Below are 26,449 nucleotides of genomic sequence, written 5' to 3' on the forward strand. Positions count from 1 at the left end.
GTGGCAATGTGAGCACCCCCCCACCCCCAAAAGCAGTAAAGGCAGTGCTGAAGCTTGTCACTGATGGATAAGAAACAGGGGCAAGAGACCCATGGCTCTTGGACCAGCCCTCCTTGGGGAAAAGCTCCCACAGGAGGGTGACTAAACTAACAATAAAAAACACTAAACACTAAATCTAAACTTATCAAAAACTTTTTACAATCTGTATTTACTGTAGAGGAAGATCATAGTGGACACAGTATTCTGACTCAGGCCAAACAGAGGTAAGAAGGAACTGGAGAGACATCGGTCCACACCACGCCTTATACCCTCAGTTTGGAGCACAAGGAAAGCAATTGCACACATATGGACCAACGGACACTACTTGCTATAAAACTCCAGTCTCATGTACATGAATGCATATGTGCCCATACATACAGGAACCAGCACTCAAAGAAGAATCAGACCTTTTCTGCCTGAAATTTAGAGCTGATTGGAAATTCTCTAATGGAATATTTTTCTGCTGGAGAATACAGATTTATTGAAATCGAAACGTTTCAACAAGACTGAGCTTCCAGGTTCTCAGCTCCCCTTTAGCCCTCCAGGTTCTTTCTTAAACACTGCTCTGTGCACATTAAACACCATCCCTGAACTAACCCATAAGGCCACAGCCCTCTTATCCTTACAATCCAGCCTCAAGACCCATTTCTACTCTTATGTCTACAAAAAAACCCAGCCAATCAACAATGGTTAACTAGAGGTCAGTGTTAACTGGTATTTATTAAAAACATTTATTCAAATACATCAAAAGGTGCACACAACTACCCTATATAATGATGAAAAGTTATTACTGTCACTTTTGTCTCCTTTTCCCCCCTTCTCTTGTATGGTTTATAATACTTACTTGTGTCTTGTCTTAAACTGTTAATTCTTTATCAGAGGGGTAGCCGTATTAGTCTGGACTCTTTGCCACTGTTAGTTCTTTGGATCATGGGCCGTGTCTTCCTAGACTGGAATCTCTTGTTGGTGGGCAAGGAAGAGAGATTTCCCATGGCCTTTCTTATTCCTTATACTTTTAAATAGTTTGTAATGCACTGGCTTGCTTATGTATAGTATTGTGCACCAATGACCTCTGCTGGACAGAGTGTTAATTCTACTTACAAACTCATCTAGATTCATTGCTTTTAAAAGCCAGAAGGTATCATAATGATTAAATAGTCTGACTTTCTAAATAACACAGGTCACAGAACTTTGCCCAGTAATGTCTGCATCAAGACCATAACTTTAGCTATTGCATATACCTTTTAGAAAGACATTCAATCTTGATTTAAAGATTTCAAGAGATGGAAAATCCACCACACCATAGGTAAATGATTCGAATGGTTACTTATCCTCACTGTTAAAAATGCATCTTATGTCTTGTTTGAATTTGTCTAGCTTCGGCTTCCAGCAATTGCTTCTTGTTATGCCTTTGTCTGCTAGGTTAAAGAGCTCTCTATCATCAGAAATCTTCTCCCCATGTAGGTACTTACAGGTAGTAATGAAGTCACCTCTTAACCCTTTTCTTGGATAAACTAAATCAATTGAGCTTTTTAGTCTCTCACTGTAAAACAGGTTTTCTAGATCTCCAATCATTCTGTAGATCTTTTCTGAATAATTTCCATTTTTTCCACATCCTTTCTGAAAAGTGGTACAGTACAACTTCAGAGTTACAAACAATTCAGGAATGGAGGTTGTTTGTAACTCTGAAATGTTCGTAACTCTAAACAAACATTATGGTTGTTTTTTCAAAAGTTGACAGCTAAACATTGACTTAACACAGCTTTGAAACTTTACTATGCAGAAGAAAAATGCTGCTTTATTTAATAGTTTATGTTTAACACAGTGCTGTACTGTATTTGCCTTTTTTTTTTTGTCTTGTATACACACACGTTACCTTTAGTTAAACTGGTGTAATTTATTTGTAAACTTATTTTGTTAAACTGCTGTAAGTCAGGTTGAAACCAATGTAAGCTTCACCACTCACAAAACTGGACTAGTTTAACTAAATCAATTAAAAAAAAAAAGCAATACCGTTAATTAAACCTTTTGTTAGCATCCTCTGGATTTCGACCAGACCTAAGTGTTTGGGAAATCCCTGTACTGAACTGAGTGAATCCTGCCTTTTAGAAGCAAAGAACTCCCTGCACTGATATGTACTACATCCAAAGGAAAAGTCTTCAGAGCCAAAATTTTGCTACTAGTCATTTTTTAAATACAGAAAAGGAGGGGTCACCACTGTGATGCCTGAATCAATTTTGAGTTGGAGCAATATAGTTTTTCCTATTTATATTATAGTAGCATCTAGAGGCCTATATCAGGATCAAGACCCCATTTTGCTAAATAATGTATATATACTGAGCAGGAGACAATCACAGACCTAAAGAGAGTAAGAGTTAGAGAGTAACAGAGGCACAAAGAGGTGAAGTAACTTGCGTAAGGTCACACAGCAGGTCAGTGGCAGAGCTGGGAACAGAACCTCAGTCTCCTGGGCCTGAGTCTCATGCCACATTTACTACACAATATTGCCTCCACTCAATACGACCATCACCATTAATTATTAATAATTAGCTTGTTACATCTTCAAAGTTCCATAGAAATATTAACTATTTAATCCTCACAACCACCCCTTGTAGACCAGGTAATTACATATTATTTTCTCCACTTTACAGGTGTGCAAACTAAGACAGAGAGGTTAGTAACTTGCCAAAGGCATTAGGAGTGATATATTAATCCCATGCTTACATATTTGCCCCATGCTTCAACTAGCCTAAGCAAAAAGAGATTCCTGAAGCATCCTGAAGGTGAAGGTAAGGAACAAAATACCTCCTGTTCAAACGAAATGTGTTACAAAGGATTAAGAAATGTGATCTAGTTTTCTGTACTTTTCCACAAGCATTTAGTATTGTCAACTATTCTCAGAGAGGCAAGAATATTTTGGCGTTGCAAAGTGCACTGGTATTATCACTCCTAGAATTCTGTTGCTGATTATTAATATTCACATTACCAATCTATGTCAGATGGGGTCCATTTTGAGGTACTGTATGTAACAACATATCCTATTAATTAATAACTGTTTCAACTGTTTCAACAACCCTCTCTCCCCACCTTCCCTCATAGTCTTGTCACTACAGTTCAGTCCACACCTGCCCCTCTTACTCTTGTCTCCCCTACCCTGTCCCACAAACATCCCTTCCCTTCAACTTTCTCTCTCTCTTTGCTTCTCTTTCTGTTTAGCTTATCCCCTCCTAAATAAACCCACCCCCCCAAAAAACTGTGGAACTAACACAACTTTGCAGCCATCACATTGTACACTCTGCTTGTGTGTTACACCCCTTCCCCCGACGCTGCGTCCATCTTGTCTATTTAGATTGTAAGCTCTTCAGGGCAGGGACCATCACCTACTCTGTATAGTGCCTAGCACAATGGGGCCACATTCTTGGTTGGTCCTTAGGCAGTACCATAATAAACAAAATTATAATGAGATACACTGACAAGTTACTGGCTTTACTTTTTCATTTGGCACCCTCCCTGATTTTTAGAAACTTGAAAAATACTATTCCTAGCAATGCTGTCCCTTCCCATTTTTTCCCTCTGAAAGCTCTTGAAATGATTACATCTGTACGGCATACTTCTTGAGATTTGTTAGTTAGCTATTGCTTCTGATCAAGTGAGCAAGAGACGAAACAAAATATTGCTGGTTTTGGAGAAGGGCAGTGAAGGGGTTATATTATGATAAAAGGGAAGGCTACCCTGATAATAGTTTCTGTCACAGGAGCCACCACCATACCCCTCATCAGAGCACTCTGTGGATGGAACCCTCCACAGAATTTCCCAGGGTGAGCCGCCAGCATCCTGCATGAAGAAAAGAGCAACAGAAGCAATCTTCAGCAGCATTAGGGGCAAGGACTAGACAAGCCCAAACAAGGAGCCAGTAGCTACAGCAGTCTGCCTTCCTCCTTCCCGCAGCACCAGAGGGCAGCACATTTACACAGACAAAAGCCATTCAGTCAGCATTTCTGGATTCTGTGAGCTGTTTTGGGAGACTGACGGCTTGAGTGAGAGGTGTGAGACAGTTGTGTAGGGTTGAAGGGGCATGTGGAGATAACTGGGAAGAGGGGTAGGTAAGGACAAGCCCCAGTGGCAACTTCACAGTCCCAGACAGTAGTGACATATGAGCTTACATTCCAAAACTGACCAATGAACTTTCTGCCCTCTTCTGTCCAGTGGCTGTAAGAACCCACCCTAGACCCCTGGACTGCAAAAGAGAGCAGGAGATTCCTGACACAGGCATCCAAATGTGTGTGCGCTGGGAGAGAGGAGTTAAGATGTTATGTAAAGGAAGAGGGCCCATTGTTCAAGGGAGTTGTGTGGATAGCTGTTTTTAAAAGAAAGAGAAACAAATAATGCTAGGATAAGCAGCAACTGGAGTGGGAAAAATATACATATACACAGTGAGACCAGGGACCCTGCCCGGAGATCACATTCTAAAGTATACAAGACAGTACAAAACAATGCTGAACTATAAGTAGGGTATGTTATTTACAACCAGGATACTTCTCAGAACAAGCGAATTTTCAGATTTTTTTTGAAGGAAGAATTTCTTTACACTATTCTTTCATAAAAAAAAAAAAAAAAAATTAAGTATAGGCAATGTGGCATTGAGACATGGCAAGATCACAACCCAGAAGCTGGTCTTTCCTCTGTCTATTCCTTCCTGCTGTGACTCAGATTGCAGAGGTGTGCAGATGGATGGTTGGCTTGAACAGCAGTGGCAATAAGGCACTGAATTCAAGCTGTGAGGTTGGGATACGTAGAGCTCATGAAGTCTTGTTCTGTAATAGCATATTGTGGGATTCTATGTGATAGAATATCCTGTAACTGTGGGGAGGAAGGGAGATGGAGGGACTATCCTAACTTGTCCTATAGATTCAGGCCCTACAGAAAGCAGAAGTCCATGGCCTAGTGATAGTGGGCACCCTGCCACTGTATCTGAGGGTAGTGGATGGCTAGGGAGTCTGTTGGTTTAAGCAAGGTTACACACACACACACATATATACCCCGCAAGATTTTGCTATACCTGGTAAACCAAAAAGGTAGGTGCAGATTATATTAAGAAAGAAAACACATAGAAAAATACTTATGAATTCATATATGTAACAAAAGAAACTAAGGCCAGAATTTTTAACGGTAGGTGCCTAAAGCTAGGCTCCTAGTAAAAGTGTATTGATTTTCAAAGATGGTTAGCTCCTGTATCTCCCACTAACTTCAATAAGATTTATGGGTGTTCAGCACTACTGAAAATCAGGCTATTTATTTAGGTACTTAAATATTGCTTCAGGAACCTAACTTTAGGTTTAAAGCTTCTGGTCTTCATTTCTTTCATACAGTGATTAGTGGAGCTCTCCCTTACTGATTGGGCAGCCACCACAAGCCCCAGGAAGAGCCAAAATTAAACACGTTGCTGGTGCTATGGCTAGGTATTTCCAGATTCTAATACTTAGGTCATTTTTTACTGTAGTGTTCTAAATTCCTAACTCAAATGCTTAGTTTTTCTTTTGGCGTGTACACTAAATGCATGAGCAAAGAAACAACTTTCAGATAAGCTTACTCAGGACCACTTCAAAAAGTGACAAACTTCTCAGGCTCTCTCAGAAATATCTCTATTTATTTGGTGAATATGAGGGAGAAATGGGGGGACAAAAAAGAACTTTTATAAAGATATATACACGGTATTTGTTTCCACTTATTTTGCCAATAACTTCCATTGATACAGTTAGGAGAGGAAAGATTACTGTCCAATGTTTTACCACTCAAGATTCTATAAGAGTCTTTATGAATTTCAGCTTTGGAATTCTTTTTAAAAAGTTAATTAATAGGATATACAGTGTTTTATTTATATAGAATAATGTTACTCAGTCTTGCTTCTGTATCTCTAAGTGTTAGCTGTGGTGCAATTTTGTAAGTGGCATCCTTAAAAATACATACAGTAATATATGGGTAAAAGCCGGCCACACACAGCTACAATCAGAATACGTTAGTTTCTGCAAGGAGAGAAACTGACCACAAAACTAACACAAGTTCCTTTTTCCCCCTCTTTTTCCCGATAATTCACTTTTTCCCTTACATTGTTTTTCCTTATAAGTTAAATGTTGATGTGGAACAAAAATTACTCCATAAAACATGAATCAGTGACCTAAGGGAAAATACTTGTCATCCTTTTCAGATGTTTCTTATCTCAGTTGCATAGTTAAGCAGCAGTGCACAGTGGGATGAAACACTTTTAATGTGTAAACATTTCATAGAACAGAATATGAAGCCACATTCATACAAAGTCTTTCTGGAATCTGACTTCCCATTACTTTATATAGCTTCCTTCTTACCTTTGCATAAGCAAATTCAATATACATGAGTTCTGTGTTTAGTCTCAGAAATAGGGTACTACTTGGTTTTCTGACCCACTAACTTTCAACTTTAACATGCTGTTCTCAAAGAACTCTGTATTCATAAACCAAAGGGACTGCTACTTGCAAGAAAGGAGTTTAATGAATTGCAAAAAGGTTATAGTATACACTTTACACAGCAGGTTGCACCATTACTGAACAGAGACCATGAGAATTTAGCAATTGTAGAATTCTTCATTAACTTGCCCATTCAACTGAGCGCTTCTAGGCTGTTCCAATATAGTGAATTCTTGTTAAGAATGCTACTAGTGTTAATTCTAGCTGGGTGTATGTCACTTTTACAGCATGACCTTCCCCTTTTCCTCCTATTTCCTCTGTGTCAGGACTCTAACTGCTATGTGTCTGATAACGATTAGGGAGGCAGGAAATCTGTCTCACTTAGTATTATGCCTTATACATTCCTGTTTCCTTACCTGGTGTGCTGTATGTATGCTCCCTGCTAATACACCTCCATATTTTCAATCTTGCCAGAGTGGGCCCAAATTTCATTATTTGTTATTTCCTAGCATATAACTACTCTATTAGTCAACACACCTGCCACAAAGCATGCTTTTAATTTTCAATACTGACATTATTATAGAGGCAGCTTTATTGATATTCTAATTCCATCTGGATCTCCTCTCCAGTCACAGAGCTATGTATGACGGAAATAATTTAGTCTGTTTTGCAGATGCATTATCCATTAATATCCATTGTGTAAAACTTGCATAAAATCTGAAACACTTGCTTCAAATATGGTTTGCAAACCATTACTCTGGGTTTTCCTTTTATAAACAAGGTTTACATCCTAAAAAGTGATGAATAATACCCAAGTTTTATTCCATTTCTTTGCACAAGTAATCTGGCTTCTGCAGTCATTTATTATTTTTAAACACATTTTCTCTTGGTAAAAAGGGTGATCTACATTTTTTCTTCTTGGTATACTCAAATTTCTCATGGTTTCAAATAATTGCATACAACAAATTCAGGGTATGTGAACCATAAAACAGTGGATATTTGATACAAAAGCTAATTATAGTGGAACAAAATTCCCTTTTTTCAGTTTTAAAGGTGTGTAACATGATAGATATGCTGACATCTTACCCAATCTTCTTTTAGAGGAGTTAAAAATAAGGAAAACCAATAACACCAAATTCACAAAGGAGTAGCTGTCAACTTGTTTTGTAGGGGACACAGTACATGCATTCAAGAACAACATGTAAAACCATCATTTTACTCAGCTTCCACTGCAATTAAACATTTCAGCTCCTGTAGCAGAACCCAGCATCATGGCAGTGGTTCAGAGTGAATTATAGCAGTCTGCAATAAAGTCAGAGTGTTAAAAGTTTTTATGCTAATGTGAATTTTAACTATCAATATAATTTTTATCATTAGCTAATGTAATTGCACAATCTGTTCTTACTCATATAAATATTGAATGAGTTTCAGAAAATCATTCAGCAATCTACTTCTACTAAAATATGCTGTGTCACTGAGGGCATGGCTACACTTGCAAATGTAGAGCACTGTGAGTTAAACCCGCCTTCGTAGAGCACAGTAGGGAAAGCGCTGCAGTCTGTCCACGCTGTCAAGCGCATTGGTGTGGCCACATTTGTGGCAGCAGCATTGGGAACAGTGCATTATGGGCAGCTATCCCACAGAGCACCTCTTCCCATTCTGGCGCTGTGGCTTGTGGGAAGGGGGTGGGGTCCTGTCCCAATGCCCCGTGATGCACTGGTTCGCATCCCAGCATTCCCTTTGCTTCCGTCCACATTTAGCACCATCTTTCAACATTTTTTGTACTGCGCACTCTGTCTTCCCTTTCGGTCTGCGGGAATGGAGCCCGAACTGCTGAGGAGTATGCTGACGAGTCTCGCTAGCATATCACATTTGGCAGTCGAGTTATTCCTTATGATCCAAAGTGACAGTGAGGGCTCCGAAGATATCGACTCAAGTAACGCATATGACACGAGTTTGCTTGTGGCATTCATGGACATGCTCACCACCGTGGAACGCCGCTTTTGGCCTCGGGAAACAAGCACTGAGTGGTGGGAACACATCGTCATGTAAGTCTGGGATGACGAGCAGTGGCTGCAGAACTTTCGGATGAGAAAAGCCACTTTCACGGGACTGTGTGAGGAGCTCACCCCCACCCTGCGACACAAGGACATGAGATTGAGAACTGCCCTCATGGTGGAGAAGCGGGTGACTATTGCAATCTGGAAGCTGGCAACTCCAGACAGCTACCGATCGGTCGCTAACCAGTTTGGAGTGGGGAAGTCGACCGTTGGAATCGTGCTGATGCAAGTTTGCAGGGCCATTAATCGCATCCTGCTCAGAAGAACCGTGACTCCGGGTAAAGTGCATGACATTGTGGCTGGCCTTGCACAAATGGGTTTCCCTAACTGCGGAGGGGCGACAGATGGGATGCATATTCCAATTCTGGCACCAGACCACCTAGCCTCCGAGCACGTTAATCGGAAGGGGTATTTCTCGATGGTTCTCCAGGCACTTGTGGATCACCGTGGGCATTTCATCGACATTAACGCAGGCTGTCCTGGAAAGATGCATAACGCATGCATCTTTCGGAACACTGGCCTGTTCAGGAAGCTGCAAGCCGGGACTTTTTTCCCAGACCAGAAGATCACCGTAGGGGAAGTCGAAATGCCCATTGTGATCCTTGGAGACCCCACTTACCCTTTAATGCCGTGGCTCATGAAACCCTACACAGGGAGCCTTGACAGCAGCAAGGAGAGGGTCAACAACAGGCTGAGCCGGTGCAGAATGACTGTGGAGTGTGCTTTTGGCCATTTAAAGGGCTGCTGGCACTCTCTGTATGGGAAGCTGGACCTGGCCGATGACAGCATCCCCGCGGTTATATCCGCGTGCTGTACCCTCCATAACATTTGTGAAGGGAAGGGTGAAAGATTCACTCAGACATGGAACTTGGAGGTTCAACACCTGGAGGCTGAATTTGAACAGCCAGAGAGCAGGGCTATTAGAGGGGCCCAGCGCGGGGCTGCAAGGATTAGGGATGCCTTGAGGGAGCAATTTGAGGCTGAATGCCACCAGTAATGTCTGGTGCCCTGCACGGGAGTGAAGTGCAGTTGTTCCAATGTTAGTAGGAATCGGTGTTTGCTACGCTAACTTGCAGTGCCTGTTTCTTTCCTGGGCTACGGTATCTTTTACTTTATGCAATAATAAAGAATGTTTTCAAAGCCAAAAAATCCATTTATTGAAAAGAGACACAACTACTTGGGTAACAGAAAGGCCAAGGGGGTGGGGAACAGTACAATCACAGATTTGCGTATGTCCTGTCTGGAGTGCTGTGCAATGAGTGCTGCACTTCAGGATGGCTATACTGCATAGTAATGGGGGTTGAGTACAGCGGGTAAGGGTTGTAGTTTTCAAGGCTGGGTGGTGAAGCTACAGGTGTTGGAGGCAGCTGGTGGCAGTAAGAACCCAGATGTTGGAGAAAGTGGGTTGGAGGTGACATGGGGGCACAAGGGAAAGAGTTTCGGGACAAGGGCTGCAAGGGCGGGCGGGCGCGGTAGTGCTCCGCCTACATTGCTACAAGCGCCTGTATTGAGTCCGCTTGGCGCTCCATGCTGCTTAGCAGCCGCTCCATGCTTTGGTGCTGGTGATCCGCATTCTGCTGGCGGACCCTCCTTTCACTCTTCCGCCACTCCTGCACTTTTTGATTTTCATTACTTGAATGCTGCATTACTTCATGCAACACGTCTTCCTTGCTTCTACATGGCCTCTTTCTGATTCTTTGGAGTCTTTCAGACGGTGATAACATGGATGGCTGAGATCTGAAGGTTGCATCTGTAAAGGCAAAATGCAACACTTAACAGACGCAGCATTGTTCACACCAGACAGAGCAATGATTCACCCGTACTTAAGGGCAAGCGCAGTCTACACAACATCATAATTTGCCCATCCCAAAACGAGTGCACATAACCCATGGGAGCCCCTAAATGGTAAGTAAGCACAGGGTCAAGCGTGACTGATTGTTTCACGGCTGTACTGTCCTCTGGGTTTCTGTGTCTTAGGGAGAGCCAACAGCGGCAGGGGGCCCCTACACTGAACACTGTCCCCACATTTTCCACAGGAGTTCGTCCTGAAAGATATCTTGCTGCTGAGGGGTACCTGGGAAGCAAGGGAGGGTCTTCTACTGCAATGCAGCTTCCGTCCTGGCCCATATGCAGCTTGCCTGTGTGCAGCAATGGTCCCCCCGCCCCTCACGGCACAGTGGTGCGGACAAGTTAGACTGACTGGGACAAGGACCACAGTGGGTCTCCCGAGAAACCTGCGCAAGCGCATTGCCCAAGTTCTGGATGAGACCTTTGAAGAGATCACTGAGGACGATTACCGCGATGTGAGAGAGCACATCAACGCCTTATTACGCATCTAGGCATGCATGCAGCCCTAACTCTCCTAGCCCCAAGACCCCGCACCAAATAACTTCCTTCCCAAACTAAAAGCCACTTACCAGGAACCTCTTCCGGTATTTATCCTTCCCCAAGCACCGGTCGCCGCGACTGGCTACCTTCCTCCTGGCTTGAGAACAGCTCCTGGCTGCATGCATCTAGGGATTCCGGGGTGTCTTCCTCCGCCTCAGCACCCTCGCGCCTGCTTTGCTCCTCCTCCTCCTCCTGCCGCCCTGTTGCACTGGGCTCTGAAGTGTCTATGGCGGTCCCTGGAGTGTAGGTGGGGTCACTCCAGGTATCGCATCCAGCTCTTTGTAGAAATGGCAGGTCATGGGGGCAGCACCGGAGCGGCGGTTTGCCTCATGGGCTTTGTGGTAGGCATTCCAAAGCTCCTTCACTTTAATTCTGCACTGCACTGCAGTGCGTCCCGGTCATGGCCCCTTTCCATCATGTCCCTTGATATCTGCCCGAAGGTATTGTAATTCCTACAGCTGGAGCGCACCTGAGACTGGATAGCTTCCTCCCCCTAGACACTGATGAGGACCAGCAACTCACCATTGCTCCATACTGGGGCTCGCCTGGCACGTGGAGGCATGGTCACGTGGAAAGATTTGCTGATAGCACTCCACGCCTGGCTGAGCAAACAGGAAGGGATTTTTCAGAATTCCCAGAGAATTTAAAAGGTGGGGCTGACGGTTGGTCACCTGAGGGCAGGGCAGTAGAGTTCAAAGTGATGACCAGAGTGGCTAGCACAGGCATGGTGGGACACTTTTGGAGGCCGATCAGAGCGCACTACAGGACCAGGGCGTCCAAACTGGCGCCCCAGCACTCCAGCAGGGGTGCAGCAAACGTTATTCCACTAGCCAAGGTGGAGTACCAGCAGCGCTGTAGCCAGAGAGTCAGAGCGTGCTACGTGCCTTGCCAGTGTGGACAGGTAGCGAGCGAGTGCACCCGGGGCTCCTTTATTGCACTGTAATTTGCAAGTGTAGCCAAGGCCTCAGTTTCACCGATTAATTATATTGTGTTAAGGAAGAATTAAGTCTCTTGACATGTATTGCTTTTTACTACAGAGTGCCTTAAGAGTTATGCATGAAGGAAGAGACTATGTGGAAACATCCAACTAGTCTATCTCCTTTTATGCTCTTTTTTCTGTGCTCAAAGTGCTTGGGTGAAATCCTGACCCCATTAAAGTCCATGGGAGTTTTGCCAGCATTTCACACATAACCTTTTCTTAGGATATGTCTACACTCAAAACACTGCAACTGCACCACTGTAACACTTCGGTGTAGACACCTACTACAGGTTTCAGAGTAGCAGCCATGTTAGTCTGTATTCGCAAAAAGAAAAGGAGTACTTGTGGCACCTTAGAGACTAACAAATTTGAGCATAAGCTTTTGTGAGCTACAGCTCACTTCATCAGATGCATTCCTGTGGCACCTTAGAGACTAACAAATTTAGTCTGTAAGGTGCCACCGGAAGTTAGTCTCTAAGGTGCCACAGGAATGCATCAGATGAAGTGAGCTGTAGCTCACGAAAGCTTATGCTCAAATAAATTTGTTAGTCTCTAAGGTGCCACAAGTACTCCTTTTCTTTTTGCGGACACCTACTACAGTAACAGAAGGGGTTCTCCCGTCACTGCAGTTAATCCACCTCCCCAAGAGGCAGTAGCTAAGCTGACAAGAATTTTTCTGTCGACCTAGAACTGTCTACAGCTACATCTCTCGGGGTGTGAATTTTTCACACCCTGAGAGATGTAGCTATACCGATGGAAGTTTTCAGTGTAGTCCAGCCTTTACTTTCCTGTAGATACTCTAACTCCCTCACAGCCACCACTGATTTCTCTAATTCAGAAAGGCACAACTTGTGATATTGTGGTATAAAGGTATTTATATTGGGTTATGGTGTCACCAGAACATATGAAGTTATTTCATGTCACAACAAACATCACAAAGCAACAACAAAATGTCATGCCTACAGTAAGTGGAGGACTCATCTCCCATCATGTTGCCCAATTTCCTAGCTTAAGGCTAGACAATGCATTTTAGCACAGCCCTGAGTAAAACAGTGGGTAGCTGGACTGCACCACAAAGAACCACAGAAGCGTGCTTTTCTGCCCACCCTAGTTCACTGGTGTGTAATCTGCGACAACCCTTTTTGGTTCATATTTCTCTCCCCACACAGTCAGCTGGCTCTGCCGCCCCATGTTCCACCCACCAGAACCATGGCTCAGCCTACACGTCACCTCTCCCACTTGCTTCCTTGGGATGTAATATCTGGCTCTCAGCCTCTGTGCTCCCCCCAGCACTTGGAGGTAAGATCCACGTAGCTCTAACTTGGCAGACAAATTGGAGAAGAAGGGAGAAAAGCTTTACTTCCCTCCTCTCCCTCCCCGCATGATCATATAAGGGCTAGATTGTCACTAGCCCTAAGATGGCTCACAGTTCTTTATAACACTTCCCCATTTTAATTAACAATAACTGAGTCATCAGTAAAACTTGCTACCTCACTAGTCACCCTTTCTCCCAGGTTGTTAATAGATACAGAATCCAGTAGTGATCATTGAGGAACACAACCATTGATATCCTTCCATGTTGGAAACTATTTAGACTCTGCTTCCTTTTCATTCAAAAGCCTCTATGTGCATATATTTTCAGCTTACAATTGTACAGTGGTACCCAATTCTCTCTTGTATTCCATTCCTGAATTATGAAATCACCAAGTTTAGAATTGGTGGGTGACTAAACCCTAAGATCCTGTAGGCCGAAGTCTTCAAAAATAGGAGATTAAGCTCCATATCCATCTTTAGGCCCCTACAGGTAGTAATTTTTAAAGACCCTAAATGACTTAAGAGCACAATCCGACTGAATTCAATGGTACTTGTATTCCTAAGTCACTTAGGCACTTTTGAAAATTACCACCCGACAAGCTAACTTTAGGCTCCTTTTTTAAGAAAAGGGATTGTGGTCAGAATATTTTCATAATTGTAAATGCTAGACCTGAATAGAGATTTATGTTGCAGTGCCAGTTTATCTCAGTCAAAAAAATCAGGTGACCTACCTAATGTATTCCAGAGCAGTTGTTATCTGCTGTTGCACAACATCATAAAGTTTCACTCTGAAGCCTCCACCAGCAAACACCATAGCCCAGCTGCGACCAATGAGTCCGCTAAAGAGGAAATAAATAAAAATGTTTATGCGTGTAACTACATGGTTCACTTCGGCACCATCAAAAGGATTGGCACTCAATTGATTTAAATGAGTATTGACTTTTCCTACCTAAGAAAAATGTGCACTGAATGCAGTAGACTGCAATATGGCCTCTATCTGTCTGAACACCAATATAATAATTTATATGACTAATCATAAAGGATTTTGGAGGGGCAGGTAGCAAGGAAACTAGAGAAGAGGACGTAATAGTGAAAGGCTGCAAGAGGGAAGGACAAAGAGGGGGGCACAAATAATTTGTGGTTTTGTTTTTTATTTAAACTGTTAAAATAAGCTCTCAATGATGTGACAAGTGACTGAAAACATAGTACTCTGTTCTGAGCTACACCTCCTGGACAGTGCAGTTCAGGAGGTACAGCAGGGGATGAGAAGAGGGGCAAATATGGCTTTAAGGCATCTTTGTGTCCTCTGAATTCTGGACACACCCCAAAGCTTGAGTTAGACCAGCCTAAGAACTCCCATGCTGAGGTGTGCCACCATGCTGTAGCCTGTGCAGAAGAGCTCAGTCAACAGCCTTTGGAGAGGTCATGTCACAGCTTGCAACATGCATGGTACAAACAAGTGAAGAGCAGCACAACAATAGTTCATATTTCTATAGCATCGACTCTCCCAGGATCTCAAAGCAATTCACAAATGTTAATAAATTAAGCTTCACAATATCCATTATCCTCAAATAGGGACACTAATGTACAGAGTGGTTAAATGACTTGACTATCGTCACACAGCAAATCTGTAACAAAGCCAAGAATAGAAACCAGATCTTCTTACTTCCATTCATGTGTTTTTTAACTATTACACCATGTTTCCTCTTGTTGCTGAGAGGAACTGCTCTTGTATTTTCCTTTGAACTGCATGAGTGCCACAGACTTGGAAAGTTTCATTCTACAAGGCCATGTGACCAACAGTGAAAAAGGACATGGGTAATGAAAGAGAGAACAGCAATAGGCCAGGGGACAACGGAAAGGCAGAAGAGAAAAGAAAACCGGAAAAGTCTTGCTCCAGCCTTCAGTTAAAAACAAAACAGGAAGCTTTTCAAGGAGACAGAAGGAAACAATGGAAATAATTGGAACAAAAACAGAATTTAACTTCACATTAAATGTTGCTGAGCTGGCGCAAAGCTATTCTCTCCTCTTTCTCTGAAAAAAGAAACAGGATTCCATTAAAAAAAAAAAAAAAACCCCAGTTCTCATCAACTTCTAAGCAGTTTACTGAACCCATGCAGATATGGGATTAAAACTTGTTAGCCACTGTGGCATCCTTATATTGTGGTTATCACTGAAGTATTTGTCAAGTGCTTCTTAAATTATTATAAGCTTCTTATTATTTTGCACCTTCAATATTAAGGAGAAATCCATATATTGTGGTGTCTTGATCCCAAGAAAGAAGTCAAGTTTTAGCATGCTTTTTAAAATCTCCGTTCTATACTTTGACTAACACACTCAGAGAGCACAGCACTTGTAAGATGTCAAAACAACACTGGTGCAAGAGGGACCCAGGACTTAGTTTCAGGTAGCTATAGTGTGCCCACCTCTCACAACATTCCCACACTTTGTCTAGGTTAGGTCATGTCGTATGGTGACATTACACATTATGTACAGACAGGACAAGCCTTCTGACCCTCAGCATACCAATTGCAAATGACGGGTAACTAAGTGTGACCCCTAGCTATTAGTCTAGTCACTGTCATGTGACAGCATGAAGACACATGCCTGAAAATATAGGTCACACCTCAAATGGTCTCTCAAGGCAGGTGGCAGAGTACTTTAGCCAGTCAGTAGCAGGTGTGCATTTACAGTAGTTATTCAGAGCCATTGATAAATCTGAAGTAACTGGAAAAAGCTACTTTTTAAAACTGATTAGCTTTTTTATTTAATCTCAAAAACAAATTGAAATGAGACTTGTATTAATGCCTCAGTCCCAAAATGCTACTTCTTCATGTCATGCTTCAAATAAGTATCATTGTGATATTGTATCTTATCTCTAAGCTTCTCTGCATGCTTTATGACCTTTACGTAAACCTGAACACAACTTTATTCACCCACACAGCACGCAGAAAAATACATGGAGGGTTGTGCTTCACAGTAAATGAATATGGAGAAAATGAGCACATGCTCACCAAGCTATAAAAAGGCATAACAAAAGAGACTACACTGGACTGATGCAGCACACAGTTTTCAGAAGGATCCAAATTTATCAGCAACAGAATGACACATGAACATAGAGTAAACCAATCACATTAGAGCAAAAGTTTTCCCGGCTGGAGAATCATTTTAAAGCTGATGCCTTTTGTACTAATTCTGAGTAATGTTCACTGTTGCACAATTTAGATCGATTATTCTCAGCTAACACCGCGCTGTGGTATCTGGCTGCTGCTACAGCAGCAAAAACTAAGGCAACAGTTTGTGCCTGCACCTATTGGCAGCACATAGACAGCATCAGGAATCGATACCAACAGCCCAAAGTCCAGGGCTGTGGTTTCACTGGCAGGGTTGAGGTGAAATGCCCAAACCCTTCCCACCTCCCTGTGGCATTTGTCACCAGAGCCCCTGGTGGCTCCCAGCACCGCCGGTACCTGCTGCTCCCTCTGGCCACTGCATCTAGACTCTAGACCCTGCCTCCAAACAGGAGAGACCGCTGGAGCTTACCTGCCAATCACCACAACCTGTCCCGCCTGGGCAGGCTCCATGTCCTGGAGGGACCCCTGCCGCTGCACGAGGGGCGCTAGAGCGGCAGGAGCGGGACGCACCACCAGAGCCGTAACCTCCTGGGGCAGCCTCCTGCTTGCGGACGCTCTCTCCCCATCCCTCACAGGATGTCACAGCCTCTCTGATTGGCTCCCTGTACACGTGTTCCGATTGGCTCTCCGAAAGGCCCCTAAGCAGCGGCTCCTATGGAGGCCCTGTGCCGAGATGTTTCGCTTTCCCGACGGGGAGAAAAAAAGAGGGGCGGGCGGGCACGACAACCATCAACCCGTAATTACCGGGGTTAGGAGCAAAAAGAAAAGGAGGACTTGTGGCACCTTAGAGACTAACCAATTTATTAGAGCATAAGCTTTCGTGAGCTACAGCTCACTTTCTCAGATGGCGTGATTCTCTTCCTCGCTCATTGTGAGAACGACTGGGGAGGGTGGAATTTGGAGGCAGAGAGTCTCCAGCTGGGCTATCTTTGGGGAGCCCCATTTCCCAGTCCTCACCACAAGCCCCCAAACGCCCCCATACAAAGTCCCCTAGTCTCAACTCGTTCCCCCTTGCAACCCTCCCCCCAGTACAGCTCACTCCCATCTCTCCTACCTTCCCCGCAAACTCCTCCCAAAGCTCCCCCTACAGGAATGCCCCCTCTCTCTTGCTTGCCCCCACCTTCACATCAGCTCCCCCTGGTGGTGCCTCTTCTCCCTACCCTTCCGTGGGCAGCGGGAGGGTGCACTGGAAACATCCCCTTGCCCTCCCCACCAGGCAGTGAATCATAGATCATAGAATCATAGAATATCAGGGTTGGAAGGGACCCCTGAAGGTCATCTAGTCCAACCCCCTGCTCGAAGCAGGACCAATTCCCAGTTAAATCATCCCAGCCAGGGCTTTGTCAAGCCTGACCTTAAAAACCTCTAAGGAAGGAGATTCTACCACCTCCCTAGGTAACGCATTCCAGTGTTTCACCACCCTCTTAGTGAAAAAGTTTTTCCTAATATCCAACCTAAACCTCCCCCACTGCAACTTGAGACCATTACTCCTTGTTCTGTCATCTGCTACCATTGAGAACAGTCTAGAGCCATCCTCTTTGGAACCCCCTTTCAGGGAGTTGAAAGCAGCTATCAAATCCCCCCTCATTCTTCTCTTCTGCAGGCTAAACAATCCCAGCTCCCTCAGCCTCTCCTCATAAGTCATGTGTTCTAGACCCCTAATCATTTTTGTTGCCCTTCGCTGGACCCTCTCCAATTTATCCACATCCTTCTTGTAGTGTGGGGCCCAAAACTGGACACAGTCCTCCAGATGAGGCCTCACCAATGTCGAATAGAGGGGAACGATCACGTCCCTCGATCTGCTCGCTATGCCCCTCCTTATACATCCCAAAATGCCATTGGCCTTCTTGGCAACAAGGGCACACTGCTGACTCATATCCAGCTTCTCGTCCACTGTCACCCCTAGGTCCTTTTCCGCAGAACTGCTGCCTAGCCATTCGGTCCCTAGTCTGTAGCAGTGCATTGGATTCTTCCATCCTAAGTGCAGGACCCTGCACTTATCCTTTTTGAACCTCAGGGCACCAGCATGCTGCACAGGTGGGTGATCAGCATCCCGCTGCGGAGGGGGGACATGGAATTCCAGCTATTGTCCATCAGCAAGGAAAAAGGAGCACATGGTTCTACAGTTGTTCTGCCCTGTTTGGTGTGCCTGTCATTCAGGCAATGTCCCACCCCTTCCCTCTCTACCCCACCACTGTTTTACCTACAAAGATGACAAACTCCTACCCTTTTGCCATGCCACCTATGATGTCCATGCAGTACAGGCAGGACTCGAGTGTTTAAGGTCCTTTGAAAGAGCTACACACATTAAACTGCAGGGTACTCAGTGTATTTACCCCAGAAAGAGGAATTGCTGAGCTGACCCGCTTTGTTTAAATTAAAAGTTCCCAACAGTGAGATTGGCAGGTCTTTTCCTAACACAGAGTCTGGACAGAAAGAAGTACTATAATTTGTCAGACCACGGTTGTCCTCATTTCCAAATGAACTATTTGCCTTAAGCCTAACCAGTGATGTGCCTTGATAGCAGCTCCATACTGAGGTTGAAACCTTCAAAATCCATTCTGTGCATTTGTATGGCAAGAGAGGTTTATTATTTTAAAACAGTAAGTTTCCATTAGAACTAAGAAAAAATAATGGAAATATTTCTGTTGATCTGGTTTTGTAAAAACTTATTTCTTTAAAAAACAAAATGTTGTGCCACATTTGACTTGATAATATCCATTTAATGCCTTCAATTGGTTTACAATATCCTCTGTTCCTATTGTAGTGCTGCGTCTCCTATTATTGTGCACTAATCGAATGGATTCGCCTCATGTCTAAGCATTCTCTCTTGTAATCTTACGCTGAATTTCCCTGAAAACAAAAAATAAAAAGGTTAATATTTTAAATTCATAGATTAGAATGACAGGAGGGACCACTGTGATCACTGAGCATGGTCTTCTGAATAACACAGACCTTAGGACTTACCTCAATTAATTTTTGTTTGAACTGGAGCCTCTTTTTTTAGAAAAAATATCCAATCTTGATTTTAACAGTGCCGATGATGGAGAATCCACAGCAATTAACAATTTGCATCTCATTTCTAGTCTGAATTTGTCTAGCTTCAACTTCTTGCCATTGGATCATATTATACCTTTGCCTGCTAAATTGAAGAGCCTCTTATCAAATATTTGTTCCCCATGTGTGTACTTATAGACTGTGATCACATCACCCTTAACCTTCTTTTGTCACACCTGCTCTTAAAAGTTATAGCGTTGTGGTATTAGCATTACAGCAGTGGTTGAAAAGACACTTCCATTCTAAGCACCTATTTTCAGGAGCGTATACGTTTCAGAAAAATTTGGGTTAAAAATTATTATACTCAGACCAAATGTGAATGTTTGTTATTTTCTTGGTAGAGTCTGGTGAACCTCTGTTGGGATAATTCACAAACGGCCTAGCATTTTAAAGGTATTTTTCACATATTCTTTTTAATTCTCCAATAAATTAATTTAAAATGTCATTTTCTAAATGTTCTAAATGCTCCATCTGGGGGTGCAGTCCCTGGGGTGGGGCCGGAGATGAGGAGTTTGGGGTGCAGGTGGAGGCTCTGGGCTTGGGCCGAGGGGTTCAGAGTGCAGGAGGGGGCTCAGAGCTCGGGCAGGGGAGTTGGGGCATGGGAGGGGGTTGGGGGTGCAGGCTCCGGGTGGCGCTTGCCTCAGGCAGCTCCCAGGAATCTGCCAGCATTTTCCTCTGTCTCCTAGGCGGAGGCCTGGCCAGGCAACTCTGCGGCTGCCCCTGCCTGCAGGCACTGCCCCTGCAGCTCCCCTTGGCCGTGGTTCCCGGCCAATAGGTACTGCGGAGACAGTGCTCGGGGTGGGGAGCAGCATGCAGGGCCCCCGTTGCCACCCCTAAGCCTAGGAACCAGAGAGAGATGCCTGCAGCTTTCTGGGAGCCATGGAGTTGATTGGCACCTTGCCTGCTCCGCTGTGGGCGGCCAACTAGCCTTTTGACGGCACGGTCAGCAGTGCGGACCGGAGCTACCAGAGTCCCTTTTCAACTGGGCATTCCGGTCGAAAACCACATGCCTTGCAATCCTATACTGGAGCCTGACCCCATTAGCCATTACCCAGGCAGAACTTCCACATAAGACAATAATAGATTCTTCTGTGTAAGAACAAGACAACAGGCATATTCCCTGCTGTCACTGATGCTCAGACAGTCTAATGCTTCCACGTGGTCAATGAATAGATGGATGGGCAAGAACAGGAAAAAGAAGAACAATGAAAAGATTAGAAAAGGAAAAGGGGAGTACATGGGAAGTGAGATTTCCAAGGTCAAAATGACAGGAGAGAGGGTGGGATAAGGAAAGAAGAGTTCCCTTGTCTGTCACAGCATAAATATTTGCAGATCCGTTAATTTGAGTAGATGGCTGGTGACTCTTCTCTTTCCTGATGTAAGCAGAATCAGGATGAGCTCTACCCTGACATCTGGTGGCGAGTTGTGGAAAAGAACTTCAGGGGCTGATCTCATTTGTATAGGCACACCCACCCCACCTAGATGGTCACTCTGGCTGCTGTAGGAACCCCAGTTTCTCTGTTATTGGGGCAGAAAGAATAAACTGTTGTTATCCTGATTATGTGAATCAAGGACAGTGGAACTGTACTTGGCCTTTTGTTATGATGGAGGGACTCGCCATCAACTAAGCAGCACTCGCTAGGCAAGGGTCATGGGTTCCAAAATCCAGTGAATTGAGAGAGGTTAGAGATAGGTATTAAATGCCTTATGGTATGTCCCCTTGTGAGGGCCCTAAATTCTAATTGCACTGTCTCCTCTCTCCACTGTGGAATATCAGAGCTCATTTTGATTCTATTAGGAGTCTAGTTACAAGCTGTGAGCTGAATTCACCAGTACTGAGGCTCCCCTACTACAAGCTGAAATTACTAAAGAGTTAAAATTACTAAAAGGTGAAATCAGTGAGTGCTGTGTTAGGTGGCGCAGGGCCTGAAGATATACTGCAGGGTGGCTTATGGGATGGCTAGCGGAGCAGTCGGCTTGGGATACGTAAGGTGCCCCTTAACCCCTGTGTTTCCACCCAGGCTGGGAGGTTAAACTCTGCAGATAAACTTTCGAACTCTGGGGCTGCATTGACCAGGGACAGAGGCTTTTGGGTTGTTGGACTTTTGGGTTGCTGGACTCAAGAACCAAAGGGAAAGGACATGGCCCAATTTGCTTGGGGTGGGTTTTTGCTCATGGGTTGTGTTATGAATCCTGTTGGTGGTGTTTCCCCAACATAATGCCACATTGTTTCTCTCTGTTATCAAAAGGCTTTTGCTACACTGAGACTCTGTGCTTGCAAGAGGGGAAGTATTGCCTCTTAGAGGTGCCCAGGGATAGTGGTATACGTTTGTCCCAGGTCACTGGGTGGGGGCTCAAGACAGTTTTGCATTGTGTTATTGGAATGGAACCCCTAGATACTGAACTCGGCCCTTGTTGCTGCCAACTCTGATGGGCAGAAGGGTTACACTGTGATCCCTGTGGAAAGATCAAAAACCTTAAGCCTATTTAGCAGAGATGTGATGAAAGATTCTGGGCTTAATTAGAAAAAGAAAGAGTTTATCTTGACATATGAGATGTCCAAGTGGAGCAAACATGCACTCACCAAACGGGGCGTTCTTTTCTTCTCTCAATGCAGAGATTCTTTCTTCTTAGTCTAGAAGCAGTAGGAGAAGCCTTTCACAGTTTCATTGACAGCAGCAAAGATGACCACTCCATTATTTTTTGGAATGTGTTCTCTGTTAAACATGCTCCATTTCTATACCATAAACGGGCAAAAAACCTGATATTGGCTGAAGACAGTAGGCAGGATCTTACTGTAGGGGGAGGAGCTAGGGATCTATAAGAGTAGCTTGGTGAAGCAAAGCAGGGCAGAGCAAATTATTATTTTTAAAAGACTGAAATGGATATATGCAGGAAAGTAAATGTTTGTTTTCTCCCAGGAAAGCAAGGAATCATGTATCTCTGAAATACAAAGTGTTTCTTGAGTTAGGAAAAATTTACCAAACCCACTGGAGTGGAATGAAAACAGAGGCATAGTTCACCTCTGTTAAATATTAAACGCATTACTTGGTCACTAAAGCAATTGGAAACAGCATGTTTCAGTTGAAACAAACTAAGATACGTTGCTAGTTACAATACTAAAAGCTCAGACAAAACTGATCATGCTGAAAAATGAAAAGTTAATTAAAATGCTTTTGTTTTAGTAACATTTATCCATATTTTATAAAGTTAAATGTAGCCAGTAATGTTCAATGCAAATTATGTGATTCTAACTTATTACCAATCTTATATGTAAAAATACTATGATCCTGTAAAAAGCTGTCTACATGAGGCAAAAGAGCAAGTGTATTAGGAAGGTAGATGTTACAAAGGACATGCTATAAATGTGATTTTACAGAAAAATGTTTTAAAGATGGATTTCCTTGTTAGATAACATCTGCTTTACACACAAACTACAACACAAGCACTGTTCATAATCAAGATTTTTTTCACTATATATTTTAGACTTATTTATTTTCAAATTCCATATTGGATCAGTTTATGTATTTAGGTAAAGTGAGACTACACTGAATTGCTGTTTGGAATAGAATACTATATATACACACTAGATCACCTAGGCTCATAACTATATTACTGTGATTAATTTTGCTTTTGTGCTGTATATTTTACTTTTCTAGATCAGTTTTTAAAAATATCTGCTGTTCACCATTTTTAGTGTAATATGGAAGACAAGGAAAAAATGTCATTGCAGTACTCCCTCATTAAAGGGCCCAATTCTGAAAACGTTATTGGGCCTACTGCTTACTGCTGGTACCATGAGTAGCCTTATGGACTCCAGTACTATTTTCTGACTTTTATTCTCTTAAATCAAAAAACAAAATAATATCAATACACTTTATAAATAAATCTTTTAGAAAGCCAGGCGTGCAAATACTTCCTACCATTATTTTAATTGGGCTACATTTCACATACTCACAGACCAAAAAAAGCTTTTTTAAGTTAAAGTTGCTATAATAAGTACTATGCATTGGAAGAAATAAATATCAAGAATGGTGAAAAAAATTGAGTATGGATAAAGAGTTGATGTGTATATAGATTCAAATATCCATATTGTTCATGTACTCTAACAAAAAACATATACATATAACAGGCAACATAAAACACATCTTGCAAGCTCTTTTCCCCAAGATATAGCAATCAAGAAGCTTATCAGTTAATTTATTAAATAACGTTTTAAAAGACTCATTTCAATACATTATCTGTATTGATTGTAGCTGTCTAGTAGCCAACTCCATAAGCAATAGCCTTTGCAGCATATTATATATAATAATTAATTAGGCAGATATTGCACAATGAACACCCCCCCTCCCTTAGAACTTACAAGGTTTGCATGGACTCCCACAAATACTGGAGTGCAGCACATAAAGCATTGTGGGATAAAACAACAGTGATTACATGACCCTTGGGGTAAGTTTGTTGTCTGTAGCATGTGTGTTTGTGGGGTGCTTGCTGCTTAACTGAAATATGGTGTGGTGTGTTCGTTTGGGGGATCACGAGCCAAGCCTAGGGGACTGGTAGGCAAGGCTGAGAGCTTCTTAACAAGGCTTTGATCCCTAAGCCCGTTAGCATCCATCAACCCTTAACCAGGGGGCAGGGCTACTGAGGAAGTCTAGGGCTTTAAAAAGCCTGCTCCTAAGCAACCAAAGGAGTTAGTAAACAGGGGAGTTTTGCGAGGGAGTTTAGAAGGGGAGGGTGAGGGGGAAGCTAGATATACTTAACATTCTTTAAACTTAAGGCAATAAACACCCCTGATAAAAACAAAACAACAAAGGAAGGAGCAGCAGGAGTAAACAGAGAATGCAGGCAGAAGTCCATCAACAGAGTTGGGGCTATCTAGTTTATTTGCATTCCGTGTAGCATGTATGATTATCTGCCCTATAGACAGGTGGCGTATGTGTGCATTTGGTGCCAGGAGCTCCTGGCCCTCAGAGACTGTGTATGGGCTATGGAGGCTAGAGTGCTGAGCTAAGGGAGACAGACAGTTACATATATGAGACTTTCCAGGACTCAGTAGAATGGTTCTACCCCTGGTCTGACAGCCTCTGTGCTGTTGAGGAGGATGAAAGTCTCAGGGAAGGAAAACATCCAACTGGAGCAGAGGGAAACGATCCCATAGTTGGGACCCTCCTTCCAGATGATGTCATAGTATCCTCTCGCACTAAGGATACCTCTCCGGGGAGGGAACTCGAGGTATTAGGAAGAGACAGGTAATAGTTATAGAGGATTCAATCATTAAAAACTTAGATAACTGGGTTTGCGATGACTGGAAGAATTGTATGGTGACTTGCCTGCCTGGTGCAAAGGTTGCGGATCTCTCGAGACATCTAGATAAGTGTGCTGGGGAGGAGCTGGTGGTCATGGTACATGTAGGTACCAATGACATAGTGAAGGAAAGGAGAAAGGTCCTGGAGGCCAAATTTAGGGAAGAGATTGAAGGTCCAGGAACTCCATGGTAGCAGTCTCTGAAATGCTTCCAGTTCCACACGCAGGGCTAGTTAGGAAAAATGGCAGGGTCTCAATGCATGGATGAGGTGATGGTGTAGGGAAGAGGGGTTTAGATTTATCAGGAATTGTGGAAACTTTTGGAAAAGGGGGAGCCTATACAGGAAGGATGGGCTCCACCTAAACCGAAATGGAACCAGATTGCTGGTACTTAACATTGAAAAGGTTGTAGAGCAGTTTTTAAACTAAGGGCTGGGGGAAAGCTGACAGGTGCAGAGGAGCATGTGGTTCGAACAGAGACATCCCTTAGGAGAGGATCTATTAATGGAGATTCTCTATGTGCTAGAAGGAGAAGATGGAAGACGATAAAATACAGTTAGGATCTGATGAGAAACAGTCAAATTAAAAAGACTCCCATTCAATTACATCATGTAATGGCAGACAGCTAAAAGTGACAGTTTTTTACAGTACTTATACACAAATGCTAGAAGTCTAAATAATAAGATGAGTGAACTAGAGTGCCTCGTATTAAATGAGGATATTGATATAATAGGCATCACAGAAACTTGATGGAAGGGGGATAATCAATGGGACACAGTAATACCAGGGTACAAAATATATCGGATGGACAGAACAGGCTGTGCTGGTGGGGGAGAGGTACTATATGTGAAAGAAAGCATAGAATCAAGTAAAGTAAAAGTCTTAAATGAACCAAACTGTACCATAGAATCTCTATGGATAGTAATTCCATGCTTGAATAATAAGAATATAGCAGTAGGGATATATTACTGACCACCTAACCAGGATGGTGATAGTGACTGTGAAATGTTCAGGAAGATTAGAGAGGCAATAAAAATAAAAACCCCAATAATAATGGGAGATGTCAACTATTGTCATATTGACTGGGTATGTCACCTCAGGATGGGATGCAGAGATAAAGTTTCTTGACACTGTAAATGACTGCTTCTTGGAGCAGCTAGTCCTGTAACCCATGAGACGAGAGAGAATTCTTGATTTAGTCCTAAGTGGAGCACAGGATCTGGTCCAAGAGATGAATACAGCTGGACCGCTTGGTAATAGTGACCATAATATAATTAAATATAACATTCCTATGGCGGGGAAAACACCACAGCAGCCCAACACGGTAGCATTTAATTTCAGAAAGGGAAACTACACAAAAATGAGGAAGTTAGTTAAAAAGACATTAAAAGGCACAGTGCCAAAAGTGAAATCCCTGCAAGCTGCATGAAGACTTTTTAAAGACATCATAATAGAGGCTCAACTTAAATGTATACCTCAAATTAAAAAACATAGTAAGAGAACAAAAAAAGTGCCACCGTGGCTAAACAACAAAATAAAAGATGCAGTGAGAGGCAAAAAGGCATTCTTTAAAAAGTGGAAGTTAAATCTTAGTGAGGAAAATAGAAAGGAGCATAAACGCTGGCAAGTGAAGTGTAAAAATATAATTAGGAAGGCCAAAAAAAAATTTGAAGAACAGATACCTTTTGAATCTTTGGCTAATAGCAAAAAAAATTTTAAGTACATCAGAAGCAG

General features: G+C 43.1%; 1 protein-coding gene across 2 annotated transcripts in view; it reads right to left on the bottom strand.

The window, feature by feature from the left end:
- Positions 1 to 22,272, bottom strand: part of CRYL1 (crystallin lambda 1) — an 83,236-nt gene extending 60,964 nt beyond the window's left edge. The window contains exons 1-2 of one of the 2 annotated variants that reach the window (XM_084642992.1): positions 21,996 to 22,272; positions 13,952 to 14,059 (exon numbers count right to left, since the gene is read on the bottom strand). In XM_084642992.1, coding sequence (XP_084499118.1) covers positions 13,952 to 14,034 — 83 coding nt within the window. In that variant the 5' untranslated portion in view covers positions 14,035 to 14,059; positions 21,996 to 22,272. Of the gene's footprint in view, positions 1 to 13,951; positions 14,060 to 16,763; positions 16,941 to 21,995 lie in introns of those variants that run through there. The other variant, XM_084642991.1, reaches the window with a different exon arrangement.
- Positions 22,273 to 26,449: the final 4,177 nt, after the last annotated feature.

Source organism: Lepidochelys olivacea, assembly GCF_965140295.1.
Source record: "Lepidochelys olivacea isolate rLepOli2 genome assembly, chromosome: 1".
Taxonomy (NCBI): domain Eukaryota; kingdom Metazoa; phylum Chordata; order Testudines; family Cheloniidae; genus Lepidochelys; species Lepidochelys olivacea.